This window comes from Phoca vitulina, unplaced genomic scaffold, assembly GCF_004348235.1.
Source record: "Phoca vitulina isolate PV1807 unplaced genomic scaffold, GSC_HSeal_1.0 scaffold32, whole genome shotgun sequence".
NCBI lineage: Eukaryota > Metazoa > Chordata > Mammalia > Carnivora > Phocidae > Phoca > Phoca vitulina.
This window is the reverse complement of record NW_022589735.1, coordinates 333753-348315: the sequence shown is the minus strand read 5'-3', so window position 1 is coordinate 348315 and position 14563 is coordinate 333753. Positions and strand designations below refer to the sequence as shown.

Genomic DNA, 14563 nt, shown 5'->3' with positions numbered 1-14563 from the left:
CATCTCCCTTATTGGATTGAGAATTCCCTGAGAACGTGGATGTTTTGGATTCATCTCTTTGTATATCAGGATCCTAACACAGAGCCTGAGGTTGAGCAGGGGTTCCATAACTTTGATGAAGAGTGCTCAAAGCTGTTCAGATGTAAAGAGCTGCTTGAGGTCGTTAGTTCTCTGACACTGGAAATGATCCACGAGGCTGGATTAAATCCTCTTGGAGATGTTCCAGGGGGTTTCCTGACTGCGGTTGGCAGTTTATTTACCAGTCCCCATGGATTCTTTGAGTCTGTGGTCTGGTAACCTGTGTAACTCTTCCAACAATGTTACTTTGCATCCTCATTCCTACCTGTGTGGCTCTGGACACTGGAGGGAGGCAGGCCAGAGGGCTGTGCTTATATTCTCCCTGCCCCCCCCCAATCCCTCTCCCAGGTCCTCTGTGAGGCAGGTGTCTAGCTCTCTGATGGATGTGGCTGCCTCCTCGATGTAGAGAAGGGACTCCTAGGAGGAACAGTACCTCTTGGCTGATGCCCTGGGTCTCTGAGATAATGTGGTTTGGAGGGCACATGTCATTAATTGCCCTGTGAAAGGTCTAAGAGGCTGTGACGGGTCTAAGCTATTATCCTATCTGCAAATTAAAGATCCAGCCAGAAACAATTATACACACATTTACTAACCTAATGACAAGATATCTGGTTCAGAGATAGACTGTTTAATGACAGCATCTTGGAACAGTCCTCCATGCACAAATTCCCCATTAGATGACACAGTGAAAGCCAGTGTACCTGTGTGTGCAGAGGGGCTTTACACAGCAGAAGAGAAACCCTGAAATTATGAAACTCAGAACTTATGTAGGACAGGTGGCAGAGCTGTCCCTTCTCCCTGGAGAGTGAGAGAGAAAGAGAGAGAGAGAATAAGCAAGTAACTCCGGGTTTTAGTACCTTTGAAAGGCGGAGCAGCTGGCTCTTGGAAAGTGCACCAGAGAGGAAACATTCTGTATCTTCCTAGGCATGTTTACCATTCAAACATCCTTTAACATGGGTGTAAGTAATCTCAGAAAGCCAGATTGTACAGAAACCCCCGTTTTTCAGGCACAGTCCTGGACAGGAAACTTCCTGCCTCTTCCGCCCTTTAAGTTCTATTCTTAGGTTTCTAGGGAATTAAGATGAAGAAAGCTAAATATAATGGATTCCACAGCCAGCACTGTGCCCCAGCAGATCACAGACACCCATTGAGTGAATGACACAAATCTTTGTTTCAGATTTTAATGAAGATGGGGCAGAGGGTTGGTTGGTTAAAAAAAAAAAAAAGACGTCCCGATAAGGCTTCCCTGGAGCCAGGGCAATCCGAGCCAATTCATTTGTCTCTCGTGGGCCTTAGGTGAAGCCTCCCACCCTTTGAAACACCACGAAGGTTCCTGACATCCCCACCGCCAGGGCCGAATGCGCACAGGCTGGGACCACGCCAGACTTCATCGGGTCTTCTTGGTAGTTGGGGGCTTCAGGGTCCAGAAAGGGATTCCCATCCAGTGTCAGGTTACTCACCTTGGGCAGCTCTTCTGGCCGAGGCTCTCTGTTCAGCTTGTTGCACCTAAGATCAAGCACGCTAAGCCTGGCCGGTAGTCCCTTAGGCACCTGCTCCAGCCCAGCGAAGGACAAGTTGAGAGAGTTCAGTGTGCTGGGCCAGACACACCCAGGAGCGCGGGGGGCGGTGGCGCGCAGCGAGTTGTGGCTGAGGTCCAGGCGGTGGGGTTGCACACCCGCCACCGCCATCGCCAAGCACACGCCGTTGGGCGTCTCTATCCCGGCGTTCCGTAAAACTAGAGCCTGGAGGGCCGGGAACTTGTGCGGACAGAGAGCTGCCGTCAGTCCGCGCTCGCCCAGTCGGGGATTGTCGGATAGGTCTAAGGTGGTGAGGGCCGGGAAGGTGCGGAGCTGCGCGCAGGAAAAAGCAAGCGAGTGGGCTTGCGCAATGTTCAGTACCTTGAGGCCGGGCTTCAGCCACTGCTGCAGTTCGGCGAGCCAGGCACCTCCCGTTGCCCACGACACGTTCCGGAGACTGAGGGTGGAGAGCGCAGGCCCAGTGGCTTCCCGAGGCGGCGGCGGCGTGGCGCCGGTTACCTCCAGGTCCTGGAGCGTCAGTTCCTTGAGGCGGGAGTACCCCAGCGCACGCAAGAAGGCGGCCACAAGGATAGCGGGAACCTGTGCGGAGGCCACGGTGAGCCGCCGCAAGCGCAGAGCCTTGACCATGTCAGCGTACTGCTTCGGGTCCGTGTCTGCGCCTTTTAGGAATTGTTCCAGGCTGCGGCCGCCGCCGTGGATCTCCACCTCGACGGCGCTCAGACACTGGAAGGCGCTGGACCACTCGGGCTCCGGATCCGTGAAGTTGCAGAAGCAGCGGAAATCCTCGTCGTCCACTTCGCAGGGCTCTAGTGCGGGCTCCGAGACGCACAGCACTGGCGGCAGCAGCAGCAGCAACAAGCAGAGCACCTAGGAAGAAAGCGGAGGTCAGGGCGGCCCCAGTCAGCCCCTGAGGTTCCTTGAGCAGTTCCCTTTCGGCCCCAAGACCGTACACTCACCATGGTCGATTGGGGCTCTGAGCCTCTGCGTCCAGGCAGGCTCAGGGCAGGGCTCCGGCTTCTTTCCTACACAGCCGCACTCACTGGTTTCTAGGCTCCACACACCTATCTGTCCTCTTGGGCGGCCTGAGAGTTTATGTAACCCTGGGATGTCACTCTGTTCTTTTCTCTGTGAACCCTGGTCACTCCCCACCTGTCTGCCACCCAACTATTCTATGCAGTGTACCCTTCCGGGAAGTTTTGCAATGAAGGATGTTGCCAGGACTGTAACAGGAAGGATCATGTAGGGCATGTAGAGTGCAATGCCCCTGGCAGTGCCCTGATGAGTCAGACACCCCAGGCTTGTTTGCTAACTTTGGGGAAAGAAAAATCCCTAGTGCTTCAGGCCAGAACTCTCACCTCCCCCTGCCTTTATCCCAGCGATTCAACCGAGGTAGTTTTTTTAACTTTTCCCTAGTCTTGGTGGTTACTATTAACTTACCGACACCCAATCCAATCCCCTGAATACCCTCGGATATTTAACTAGATATGTTGCGGAGGAGATTGCAAACTTCATCTGTTGACTCCAAGGGATAGAGTGAAGTTCGAGAGGAAGTTGGTCTGAAGAACAACTCCCTTCCTTTTTGTTTGTTTTTTTTTGTTTGTTTGTTTTTTTGCTGACTTGTTCTTTATTAAGAAAGTAACAGCTTTATTTTTTCAAAGATTATTTATTTATTTATTTATTTGAGAGAGTGAGAGAGAGAGAGAGTGGGGTGAGGAGCAGAGGGAGAGGGACAAGCAGACTCCTCACCCAGCACCCAGCCTGATGAAGGGCTGGATACCAGGATCCTGAGATCATGACCTGAGCCGAAACCAAGAGTGGACACTCAGCTGACTGAGCCACTCAGGAGCCCCAGCTTTCTTTCTTTTTTAAAAAAACATTTATTTATTCATTTCAGAAAGAGAGACAGAGAGAGAGAGAGTGCTCGAGCAGGGGTGGGGGGGCAGAGGGAGAGGGAGAAGCAGACTCCCTGCTGAGTGGGGAGCCCCACGCAGGGCTCAATCCCAGGACCCTGAGATCATGATCTGAGCCAAAATCAAGACAAGATGCTTAACTGACTGAACCACTCAGGCTTTAAAATAATAGCTTTCTTAAAAGTAGAGGTGTTTAACAGAGACACATTGGCCAAGTAGCTCCACCTCTTGCAGTTTCCATTTCCTTGCCCTGAAATGGAGAAACAGGTATTTCTAACCTAGTTTTCCCCCTTGTGCCTAGCTCTCCCTTGCCCTTCCCCCTCCAACACAGATCCTATGTCCTGGGAAGGAAAGGCTGGACCTTTGTTGAATGAGGTTAATTAGTAACTCACCTGTTTTGCCAAGAAAAAAAAAAAGCAAGTGTCCCAGAGGGTGAATAGGGGCTGTGCTTTTACAACCACCCTCACAGTTCTTCACCTGTAAATTCTGAGGCAAGAACTATATTAAAGATGTTTGAATTCTCACTTCTCCTATTTTTTTATAAATGGCTTCACACCTCATTCCAAACAAGGAGGTTTCAGTAGACCTCACTGCTCCCTGTGTATCTTGTTGGGCATGCCCTGATATCCTGAGCCATGCCCCAAGGCCAGCCAGGCCAGGTCACTGGAACATCCCTGAGGACCAAGAATGTGAGTATAGCTCAGTGTTAAATACACTGACTCTGTGGTCAGACAGCCAGGCTTGGAATCCCAGCTCTACCACTAAGGTTGTAATACTTGGGCAAGTTTCTGGGCCTCAGATTTCTGGGCTCCTGATTTGTAAAATGGAGAAAATGGTAGTACTTGTCTATGATTACAGAGCCACACCTATTAAGAGTAGTCCCGATTTTTATGTTCTTCATCAGTGCCTCTACATTCAGAAGACTCAGGCCACCGAAGCCTGGATCCTTAGCAAATCCCATTATTTTAAGGGAGGCACTCTGGATGACGATTGCAAGCAAAGAGGGGCAATAATGGTTCTTCAAGGATCCTCAACTCACACCTTGATTCAACAAGTATCTATCATTTGTCTACCAAATGTCAGGGCTGGTACAAAGCCCAGGGATGCAGACATGACCATCACACCATCCCTCAAGTACTCCAGGAGGTGGGGAAGGCAAACACAGATCCAGACTACAGTCCATAGGGAAGAGGACACACAGAGGAAAGAAACTAAGCACTTGTGGGAGCAGTGGAGAAAGGAACAGCTAGCTCTGTATTAGAGAGGACATGGGGCTGTTTTTTACAGGGTTGACAGTGATGTTGGGCAGATAAGTGCAAAAAAAACAGGATGAGCAGCTGTAACTGTCTGGGCAGGCATTTTGCCTAGTGACTTGTCTTACCTTCCTCACCAGGGGAAACATGTAGGTGTTAGAAGCAGCCTGTCCCATGACAAAGAAGAGAAGATCCAGACTCTATTCCCAGCCAGAGCATGGTGCATAGCAGTTGCTCAGTAAATGGCTGTCCCAGAGATGGATGGATGCTAGGCCTGGAGAGATGTGGGGGCAGGATAATGGTCTGCAGATATTTAACTAGGTGGTTTGTGGAAAAGATTAAAGGCAATTGACTCCAAGAGGTGGAATTAAATTCTAGGGAAGGAAGTTGGTTTAAAAGTGCCAAATCCTAACCACTAGACTACCAGAGGAAGTTGATTTGAAGAACAGTTCCCTTTCTTGGATTTGTTCTTACTCGTACATTTCCCTAAATAATAGCTTTCTAAAAATTAGAGACCTCCAATAAAAATTATTTTTTTTAGATTTTATTTTATTTATTTGAGAGAGAGAGAGAGAGCACAAGCAGGGGGAGTGGGAGAGGGAGAAGCAGGCTCCCCACTGAGCAGGGGGAGCCCGATGTGGGGCTCGATCCCAGGACCCTGGGATCATGACCTGAGCCGAAGGGAGATGCTTAACCGACTGAGCCACACAGGCACCCCCTCCAATAAAAATTCTTAACTGCTACCAGGACTCCACTCTCTTGGAGCTGTGAAGGGGATTTAGGGAGGAGACAACATCAAACAATTACACTGTAACTTCATGACAGTAAAAATGGTTATGAAGTATATGGTGCTATAGGCTCTCATGACAGGGACAGAGGTCCAGTAATTCTGAGTAGGGGACATTGGAATTGAGTTCTTGATGGTGGTTTTAATTAAGGGAAGGGTGCTGTTTGGGTGGGGGGTGGGTCAGTCAGAGACAGGGCTTTAGACAGGGCAACAGCCTGGCCAAAAGCCTGGAGGAGGAAAAAAGGAGGGCTTGTTTAGGGAACAAAAAGATCCCAGGAGAGATGAATAAGGCGAGGTGCCCTTCCAGTGAAGACTGGAGAGGTATGCAGGGATTAGACCATGTAAAGCTTACTTTGCCACAATTCGGATTTCGAGGGTGAGGAACATGGTTTTTTAGTTCACCAGTGTTTCCCCAGTACGTAGTAGTTAGTGGTGCTCAAAATTTGGTTTAAGAATTACTTTATCCCGAAAATAATGCGATTCACTTTTATGCAGGACAGTGAAATAATTATATTTGTCTCATTTTCTTCATACGCGCATAATGGAGATAATTGTTGTTGTGTAGAACATTCAATAAGGTAATGCAAATCCAGCGTTCATCAGTGGGAGCTGAGTTTTTGGTGAAATCTTCCTAGAGCTCGGGGTAGTTTTTTAATGTTCGTCTAGGGTGTGTTAAGTGTGGGGAGGTTGTATTTGTTGAACGGAAGGTAACGCACTGGCAGTCCGGGTCGAGGTGGAGTTTCTTTCCTGGAATCGGGAAAGAGAAAGAATTGGGAAGGAGAAATACCAATCAGAAGCAGAGTGGGCGCTGCGACCCAGGCTCTCCGTTGCCCAGGTCCTACCCAGCCTCTAGCTTTCGCCCCGCCCCTCCCTGCCGTTGCCCGGCCCGCCAGTCCCTGCCCTTGCCCCGCCCCTCCTGCCCTTGCCCCACCCCATGCTACTCTCCCTTCGCCCCGCCCCTCCTTCGGTCCGCCCGCCTTCATTTTGCACTGTGCTCCGCCCGCTCGCACCTCCTTTTCCGCCCTGCGCTGCGGCTGCGCGGTCCGTGCCGCCTTCTAGGCTCAGGGACCGGCTTCCTCGCTCTGGGCTCCTGGCGAGTTTTCTCCAGCTCCACCATGTGGAGCGGACGGCAGGGCCGCCTCAGGCCGGTGGGCTGCGTAGTGGAGGAGCTACGGTGCCGCCGGCGGGAGCGGGAGGCAGGTGCGGGAGGGCAAGGGAGACGGGAAGATGCCGGCGGGAGCACCGTAGCTCCTCCACTACCGAGGAGTGGGTGGTATGGCGGGTGGCATGGCGGTCGGGGATAGGATGAGGAGGCCCCCGGGTGGCAGACGGGATTCAAGGTGCTAGATGCCCCTCCTACGTTCAGCCGGCTCCTTTGCCCCCAGCACTGCGGAAGGCGCGGAGGGAGCAGCAGCTGGTCAGTAAGAGGCTGCTGAGAGACGACGTCCTGGAGGAAGTCGAAGGGGGATGTGTGGCCAAGATCCTCGGGGAAGCTGAGGTGAGGTGACCGGGTGCTCGGTGAGTTGTTCTACGCCGACTGGCGCCAAATTCCTTTTGAGCTCGGCGCCAAACCTGAACGCGGTCCCTTCAATACCTCCATCCATCCAGTGGGCCAAGCCAGAAACTGGGAAATCACTCTCGAGAACTCTGTCCCTCATCCCCACATCAATACATCAAGTCCTAAGCCCTTTTTTCACCTCCTAAAGAGCTCTGGCGCCTTTACGATGGAGAACATCGCAGCTATCACTATCCTCTTCGTGTACTCACAGTAGCCTTCTACCAGGTCATTTGCATCTTGCTTGCCGCCTTCAAGTTCATTCTCCATACATCAGTCAGATGTCTCTTAAAAATCCAAAATCTGGGGCGCCTGGGTGGCTTGGTTAAGGGTCTGATTCTTGGGTTTGGCTCAGGTCATGATCTCCGGGTGGTGAGATCCAGCCCCTCGTTGGGCTCCGTGGTCAGCATGGAGTATGCTTGAGATTCTCTCCCTCTCCTTCTGTCCCTCTCCTCTGTGTGAGCTCTCTCTCTTTCTCTCTAAAATAAATAAATCTTTGGGGCACCTGGGTGGCTCAGTCAGTTAGACGTCTGCCTTGGGCTGGGGTCGTGATCCCATGGTCCTGGGATCGAGTCCCATATCGGGCTCCCTGCTCAGCGGGGAGCCTGCTTCTCCCTATCCCTCTGCTACACCCCCTTCTTGTGCTATTTCTCTCTCTCTCAAATAAAATCTTAAAAATACATAAATCTTAAATAAAAATTCAAAATCCTTCCTTCCTAGATGAATGGTCTAACGTTTGCCTAGCTCCAACCTTGCCAGTTTACTCATCTTAGCCAAAATTCTCCCTTTTCAGTTTTTGAAAGAATATACTAGGCTCTTTCCTGTCTCAAGGCCTTTACATTTGCTACATCTAAAAGTGGGTCCCTTTTAGTATTCTGTCTTGACAGCCTGTTTGCAGAATATTAATCATACTGTTTGCTTGTTTATCGTTTCTCCAACTAGACTTTAAATCCATGGGAATCTAGACCCTATCTTCTTTGTTGTCATTGAAAACTCAGATGCCCTATAGTATCTGACATATAGTAGATGGTCATTATTTACTGAATAAGTGAATGACATGATTAGTTTAGCTGATTTATTCATTCAGCAAGCATTGGGTACCCCCGTTGTTTATAATGTCTGTGTTTACATATGTTGTTTACAGAAGCACTCATGCCTAGGTTATACCATTGGTTCATTGGTTCATTGTGTGCTTGCTTTATGCCAAGACACTGTGCTGGGGTCTGAGGTACACAAAGATGAGGAGAGTCCCTTTCTGTGTGGTACTTGCAGCAGCCCAGTGAAGAAGACAGGCGTGCTACCACCTGTCATGAAGGAAACATGAGGCACAATAGGAACCCCTAAGTCTGAAAGGAAGCCAGAAAGAACTTACTTCCCAAAGGCGGTAACAGGAACAGAAATCTGAAGGGAGCGGAGGACCTGGGGAGGGTATCCCAGGCAGAAGGAATAGATTGTGCAAAAGCTTGGAAGCATTAAAAGACAAGTCATGTTTTGCTGCGTGGTGTTGGAGTATAGGTTGCATGGGGAGAATGGCTAGAGGGGTAGGTTGTGCCAGACTGAAAGATTTAAATGTTACCCTTGAAATAACTGTAAGAAGGCAGGAAATACGTTATTCACATTTTTCAGGTGAAAAACTGAGGTTTAGGTTCCTTGTAAGTGGCAGGGCTGGTATTAAACCCAGTTCTGATTCCCTCTTCTGTCTACTCTACTGCAAGATTGATGCTTATTAGCCATATTAGCGTGAATGACAAGTTCTAGGGATGGTGGAACATTAGAGTGCTCACACGTGAAGTGGGCAGAGTAGGACTCACACTTGCTTTCTGGCAACTTTGTGTTGCCATCGCTCCTCTCCCTGCCCTGCACTCCAGATCCAACAGTTCCTCCGGTTAGCGCAACGAGGGACAGAGGAAAAGGAGAGAGAGAGGGCTCTGGTCAGCCTTCGTCGAGGCTTGCAGCACCCTGAGACGCAGCAGACCTTCATCTGGTCAGTATGGGTGGTGAGTGGGGCCTGGGCCTCTGAGGGATGGACAGGAGTGTGGAGGGGATGGGCCAGAGGCTGAGCAGGGCTCTGGTACTCACTCATGTAGGCTGGAGGGCAGCATTCGGACCTTGGTCGGGCTTCTGACCAGCAGCCAAGCCCTGTTGCAGCTAGAGGCCGCTCGGTGCCTTCATGAGCTCTCTCATTCTGAGCAGTCTGCGGTGGCTGAGGCCTGCCTGCCAGCCACTTCATACCTTCTCACCTACCTCTCCGGTCACAGCTCAGACTTTATAGTAAGCCCTGCCCCTTCCTACCTTGTTTTTGGCTTGGATTTAAATATTGTGCTTTTGGGTCTAGTTTGAGCTGGCATATAGGGGGAAGAAGAAAATTTGTTTCCCTTGATGTCCATAGCCATACATATGCCCATCATCTTCCACTCCCTTTTGCCCAGAGCCTCAAGGGCAAGACTGTTCATCCTCTGCACTCCCACCCCCACCCTAGCCTGAGACAGGCCGTGCCCCGTGCTTTTGTTGTCCCACTCTCAGGAGCTCTGTCTGTATACACTGGGTAACCTGATTGTGGAGAGTGAGGCTGTGAGAAGGCAGCTCCTGCCACAGGGCATTGTTCCAGCTTTGGCTGCCTGCATCCAGGTGAGCATCCATCCACTTTCTCCCTCCTTGGGCAGCCCTCCCCTGTCTTCTCTCTACATGGCCCCCCTGCTTTGTTTAGGCAGCTCCAGCCTTTGCCCTGTGCTAAGGGGTTGAAAGTCACAGGAAATCTTATGACCCAGCTTCCAGAGTCAGATCTCTACCCTGTCTACTTCTAGTCCCCCCATCTGACTGTGCTGGAAGCCCTTGGATATGCCTTGTCCCAGCTCCTGCAGGCTAAGGAAGCTCCAGAGATGATCATCCCGTAAGTAAAACTGTGTCTCCAGATGTGGAGGCAGGTGTGACCTACTTGGTGATGTAGCCCCTGGACACCTGATTGAGTTTTGTTTCCCAAACTTGCACATTTTGGCTCGATGTGTCTGGCTGGGAAGAGCTTTGGATTTGGATACTTTCCCACCTGCTGTTAGGGTTTGGGAAGAATGACTGACATCTTGCCTTCTGTGGTTCCAACTCACAACTCTCCTGTTGGCAGCTCTGTCTTGGGCTCCATTCTCCCCCAGCATATCCTGCGACTGTTGCAACCTGGCCCAAAGCTGAACCTTGGGGTCGCTGTGGAGTTTGCCTGGTGCCTGCACTACATCATCTGCAGGTAACACAGACCATTTGCAAAAGTGCCACAGACTTGCCCTGGGGCTCCCTTCTAGACACGGGCTTTTGAACTTTGGTTTCTAGAATTGCAATGAGTTTTCTTCCTTCTTCTCTGCTTGGATCCCAGGAAACCCAGCAATCTAGGCCATTTGCCATCCTAAAGGTGGAGTTGACTGAGTAGTGACTACTTCCTTTTTATTGCCTAGCCAGGTCAACAATGCCCTGCTTATCTACCATGGGGGTCTGTCCACTCTGGGGCTGCTGCTGTTGGACGTGGCTGGGGCTGTCCAGAGAACTGAGGATGCAGGACTGGAGTTGGTAGGTGAAGAGGACAGGTCAAGATCTGGGCTTTCTTCTTACTTTGCACCTCCTCCAGTACGTAGGTAACCCCTTCCTCCTTACACTGTACTCCCAACTTCTCTTTGCAGCTGGCATGCCCTGTGCTTCGGTGTCTAAGCAACTTGCTAACAGAAGCAGCAGTGGAGGTTGGGGGAGGGCCAAATCAGCTCGATGATGAGCGTGTTGTGGCGGCCTTATTTATCCTTCTGCAGTTCTTCCTTCAGAAACAGCCCAGCCTACTTCCTGAGGGCCTCTGGCTCCTTAACAACCTCACTGGTACGTACCATAATGTGCCTAGGCCTAGACCTTTAAATTCTGGGTATGCTTCCTCACTGCCTGGGCTGAGGTGGGTAGGACTGGGGCCAGGGCGGGGGGGGGGGGGGGGGGGCACGGTGGGCACCCCACTTTGAGGGGCTTCATCCTCACATTTTCCCTTCCAGCGAATAGTTCTAGTTTCTGTACCTCCTTGCTCTCCATGGATCTGATCGAGCCCCTCTTGCAGTTGCTGCCAGTTTCTAATGTGGTGAGCGTATTGGTAGGTATTGGGGTCACCTAAGTCCAGGATCTGATGGCCAAGGTAAAAACACTGGGAGCAGGCCTTTGCACTCAGAAATACCCTTACCTGAGGACTGGCAGGTGGTGTGGTATGGATGGCTTCAGGGCCAGACCAGTCTAGGTGTGAATCCCTAACTGTTTTACTAGTTACTAACCTTGGGCAGATCAGCTTATCACCTTGAACTTTAGTTTCCTCATGTATAATTTGAGAATAGCAGTGCTACCCGAGGGCAGCTGTGGAATTACAAAACATGCACTAAGTGTTTGGCACCGTGCCTGACCATTTGATCAGCAGTCCATATATTTTAGCTCTATCATTAGTCTTCAGTTTTCATCCTTTGTGGGGACTGTATACATGTCTCTCTGCAGGTGCTCACAGTTCTGTGCAACGTGGCTGAGAAGGGTCCTGCTTACTGCCAACATCTGTGGCCAGGGCCCTTGCTCCCCTGCTTGCTGGGCACGCTAGCCTCCTCTGATACTGAAGTAGTAGGCCAGAGTTTAGAGCTGCTGCAGCTGCTGTTCCTCTATCGGCCAGAGGTGAGTTTTGGCCCTGGTACCCCTGTTCTGAGGCCTCTAGTCTCACCATGGCCCCTTTCCTTCCCATCCTATCTATAGTCACTTCTCTGGGCCTGGCAAGCCTATGTGGACTCCAGGTCAGAAATTCCTGCCTCTTGTGGGGAAGGCACTCTTCTGAATAGAGGTGGGCTAACCTGTAAGGCTGTGGGAATCAAGTGTTGGGTTACAGGGACCCAAGTGTTGAATCCTTTTCTTTCGTGCCCTCAGGCTGTGGAGGCGTTTCTGCAGCAATCAGGGCTGCAGGTCCTAGAAAAGCACCAGGAGGAGGCACAGCTCCAGGATCGCGTGCATGCTCTCCAGAAGACCGCTCTTCACAGGTGACCTGGCCTCTCGATGCCACTCATTCAACTCATCACCTCCCCCCACCCCCTCAACTTCCTTGCTCCTGGATCCCCTTTTGAGGATTTAGAACCATGACATCTCATGCTCTCTGCTCCTATGTTGCGGACAGAATAAAGTTTTATTTTTGTATTATACTGCTTTGCCTCAGTGGTTGAACGATGGGGTGGCGGGTAAAATGAGGACAAGAACATCCAGAGATGGCATTTTTCGGCACAAGCTTTATAAAGAACAGAAGAACACTTTTTTCACATTGTACTCAGTCCTACAGAGCCCAAGCTGTGGGGCTGTTGCTCTTAACAATCAGTGGAGGCTTCAGGCTTTGCCACTTAGCACATTCTCCACAGCTCTGGTTACCTGATCAGCACTGAAGTTGTTCAAAGAGACATTCTTCTCTTGGCCAAATGCTGAGGAGAGAGAAAGGTGACTAAATATCTAGTATGTGGGGCTACCAAAATACTAATAAAAGGTCTTTGTCTTCAAATTACAGTCTTGTTAGGATGAGAAAAGTAGTATAGAAATATGACCAAGGTGTATTTGGGATACCTAGAATTTATCCAGGGGTTCTCAAACACATCTAGGGAGCCCAGGTCCAACTAGAATTTTGGCTTATTCTGGGTGGCCACGATGGGAAGGAAGATGTTTCAGAGAGTTTTTAGGGGCCTGGTAAGGTATTTATTATTAGCCACTACGAACAGTGCTTTGCATGGGCCTAGCCTTGGCTGGGTGCCAATTCTGTGGCTTCTATAGTTCTAGTATAATACACTAAAGTAATTTGTGTCCATCTCCTCCTCTAGTCTACTGGCTTTTTCCTCCTCCAAACAATTTTTAATGCATACTGCAGCTATCCACTGTTAGAACCAGTCTACCTTAGGTATGACTTTTTTTTTTTTAAGATTTTATTTTATTTATTTATTTGAGAGAGAGCACAAGAAGGGGTAGGGTCAGAGGGAGAAGCAGACTCCCTGCCGAGCAGGGAGCCCAAGGCGGGACTCGATCCTGGGATTCCGGGATCATGACCTGAGCGGAAGGCTGTGGCTTAACCAACTGAGCCACCCAGGCGCCCAGATACGACTTATTTTCTCCCTGCCCCAGCATTCCTAGAGGAAGGTCTATGTGTCAAGCAACATGACCATAATTTTCAGATTGTGGTAAACTTAGAGAATATGATAAAATGGAGCTAAGTGCAATGTTACATAATTTGCCAGGGAATGCCTTATTAAGGAGGTGCTATATAATTTCAGACCTGAATAACAACAAGGTGAATTCTAACCAGCTAGCCATGAAAATCTGGTAGAAGTGCATCCTAGAAAGGGGGGACAGGTGTAAAGGCTAAACCCTGTTGTATCCTACTACATAATCTTAGGTATGTTCCATAAAAAAATTTTTTTTTGGTAAGCTCTATGCCCAACATGGGGCTTGAACTCATGCCCGGGAGATCAAGAGTTGTATGCTCTACTGATTGAACCAGCCCGTGCCCCTGTTCCATAAAATTTTTGCTTCACCTTTCTAACCTTTACTATGAGAAAAGAAAGAATCCACCCCCTCATATAATTAATGAAGATTAAATGAGATGTAGGCAAGGAAGTACTCAACGCAGATCTTAGCATTAAGTGCTCAACAGTCATTATCATATGCTTGTATTATTGAGATTCTCACACTACCTGAAATGGCACTACCCACATGTCATGTGTAAGGACCCACTTCGATGGGAATTGACGAGCATCTCTTCCCCACCTGAACCCTGTTCTGAATTATGAAACCGACAGCTCCTGGTCCCTATGCAGGACAGGGCCTGCCTCCACATGGGTATTACTCGAGACACCAGCATTCTATAACCCCGCGAATGTAAGTTTATCCGAAACAACGTCAACAGCAAGGCCGAAGTCCGAGTTCCAGTCTCCCTACAAGTTTCTGTGTGACCCTGGATGGCCCTTTCTCTCCTTCAACCCTTGTTTTCCTACTGGGGTCCCAGACCGCCCGTTCCCCACTCACCGTAGCGGGCCCAGAGTTTGGGCTGCACATCAGAACACTCGCGGATTAGGATGGGCAGGCCAGGGTTCGCCTTCTTCAGCTCCACATAGTGTTTCTCGATGAATTCCCTATGGGGCGGGAGAGAAAGCCGTGCGTGCTGTCTACGCGCCGGCCTCCCCAAACACCCGGGAGGCAGAGGTCATGACCTGGGCACCCTGAAGCCTACCGGCCCTACCACCTTGCGCCTCACCTGACGCCCTGGCTGCCGGGCGAGCGCTGGCACAAGTGGACGCGAATCTCACGTAGGCCAAGTTTGGCCCCGATCCCGCGACTCACTGCGGCAGCCGCCATCTCCGCTGGTGTCTAACTCCCCGCCCCAGGACTTCCGGCCAAGTTCTCCAAGCCGACCAATCGCGGCCCACCCC

At 50.4% G+C, this 14563-nt stretch overlaps 3 protein-coding genes across 5 annotated transcripts in view; 1 reads left to right on the top strand and 2 right to left on the bottom strand.

The window, feature by feature from the left end:
* TMCO6 (transmembrane and coiled-coil domains 6) overlaps positions 1-12266 on the top strand; it is a 33276-nt gene extending 21010 nt beyond the window's left edge. Inside the window, exons 1-12 of one of the 3 annotated variants that reach the window (XM_032425375.1) lie at positions 6603-6766; positions 6952-7064; positions 8990-9105; positions 9209-9392; positions 9645-9749; positions 9926-10011; positions 10240-10356; positions 10562-10673; positions 10784-10970; positions 11135-11229; positions 11619-11786; positions 12033-12266. In XM_032425375.1, the coding sequence (XP_032281266.1) occupies positions 6682-6766; positions 6952-7064; positions 8990-9105; positions 9209-9392; positions 9645-9749; positions 9926-10011; positions 10240-10356; positions 10562-10673; positions 10784-10970; positions 11135-11229; positions 11619-11786; positions 12033-12146 (1482 nt within the window). In that variant the 5' untranslated portion in view covers positions 6603-6681 and the 3' untranslated portion in view covers positions 12147-12266. Of the gene's footprint in view, positions 1-6602; positions 6767-6951; positions 7065-7828; positions 9106-9208; positions 9393-9644; positions 9750-9925; positions 10012-10239; positions 10357-10561; positions 10674-10783; positions 10971-11134; positions 11230-11618; positions 11787-12032 lie in introns of those variants that run through there. The other 2 variants (XM_032425376.1, XM_032425377.1) reach the window with 2 other exon arrangements.
* On the bottom strand, positions 1291-3113 carry CD14 (CD14 molecule). Its single transcript, XM_032425382.1, has 2 exons — positions 2573-3113; positions 1291-2483 (listed from the first exon to the last, which is right to left on the bottom strand). Exons 1-2 carry the CDS (start codon positions 2573-2575, stop codon positions 1371-1373), a joined length of 1116 nt encoding a protein of 371 aa, XP_032281273.1. The 5' UTR covers positions 2576-3113; the 3' UTR covers positions 1291-1370.
* A 4-nt stretch (positions 12267-12270) lies between the features above and the next one.
* Positions 12271-14532, bottom strand: NDUFA2 (NADH:ubiquinone oxidoreductase subunit A2). The gene is made up of 3 exons (XM_032425387.1): positions 14389-14532; positions 14160-14266; positions 12271-12571 (listed from the first exon to the last, which is right to left on the bottom strand). Exons 1-3 carry the CDS (start codon positions 14487-14489, stop codon positions 12480-12482), a joined length of 300 nt encoding a protein of 99 aa, XP_032281278.1. The 5' UTR covers positions 14490-14532; the 3' UTR covers positions 12271-12479.
* Between the last annotated feature and the right edge of the window lie 31 nt (positions 14533-14563).

Bases quoted from the DNA above. Each gene is read 5' to 3' on its own strand.
- NDUFA2 (XM_032425387.1), bottom strand. From the start codon at position 14,489: ATGGCGGCTGCCGCAGTGAGTCGCGGGATCGGGGCCAAACTTGGCCTA. The intron at 14,267-14,388 runs GTGAGGCGCAAG...CCCGCCCCATAG, and splicing joins CCCGGCAGCCAGGGCGTCAG to GGAATTCATCGAGAAACACT. The intron at 12,572-14,159 runs GTGAGTGGGGAA...CTCTCTCCTCAG, and splicing joins CAAACTCTGGGCCCGCTACG to CATTTGGCCAAGAGAAGAAT.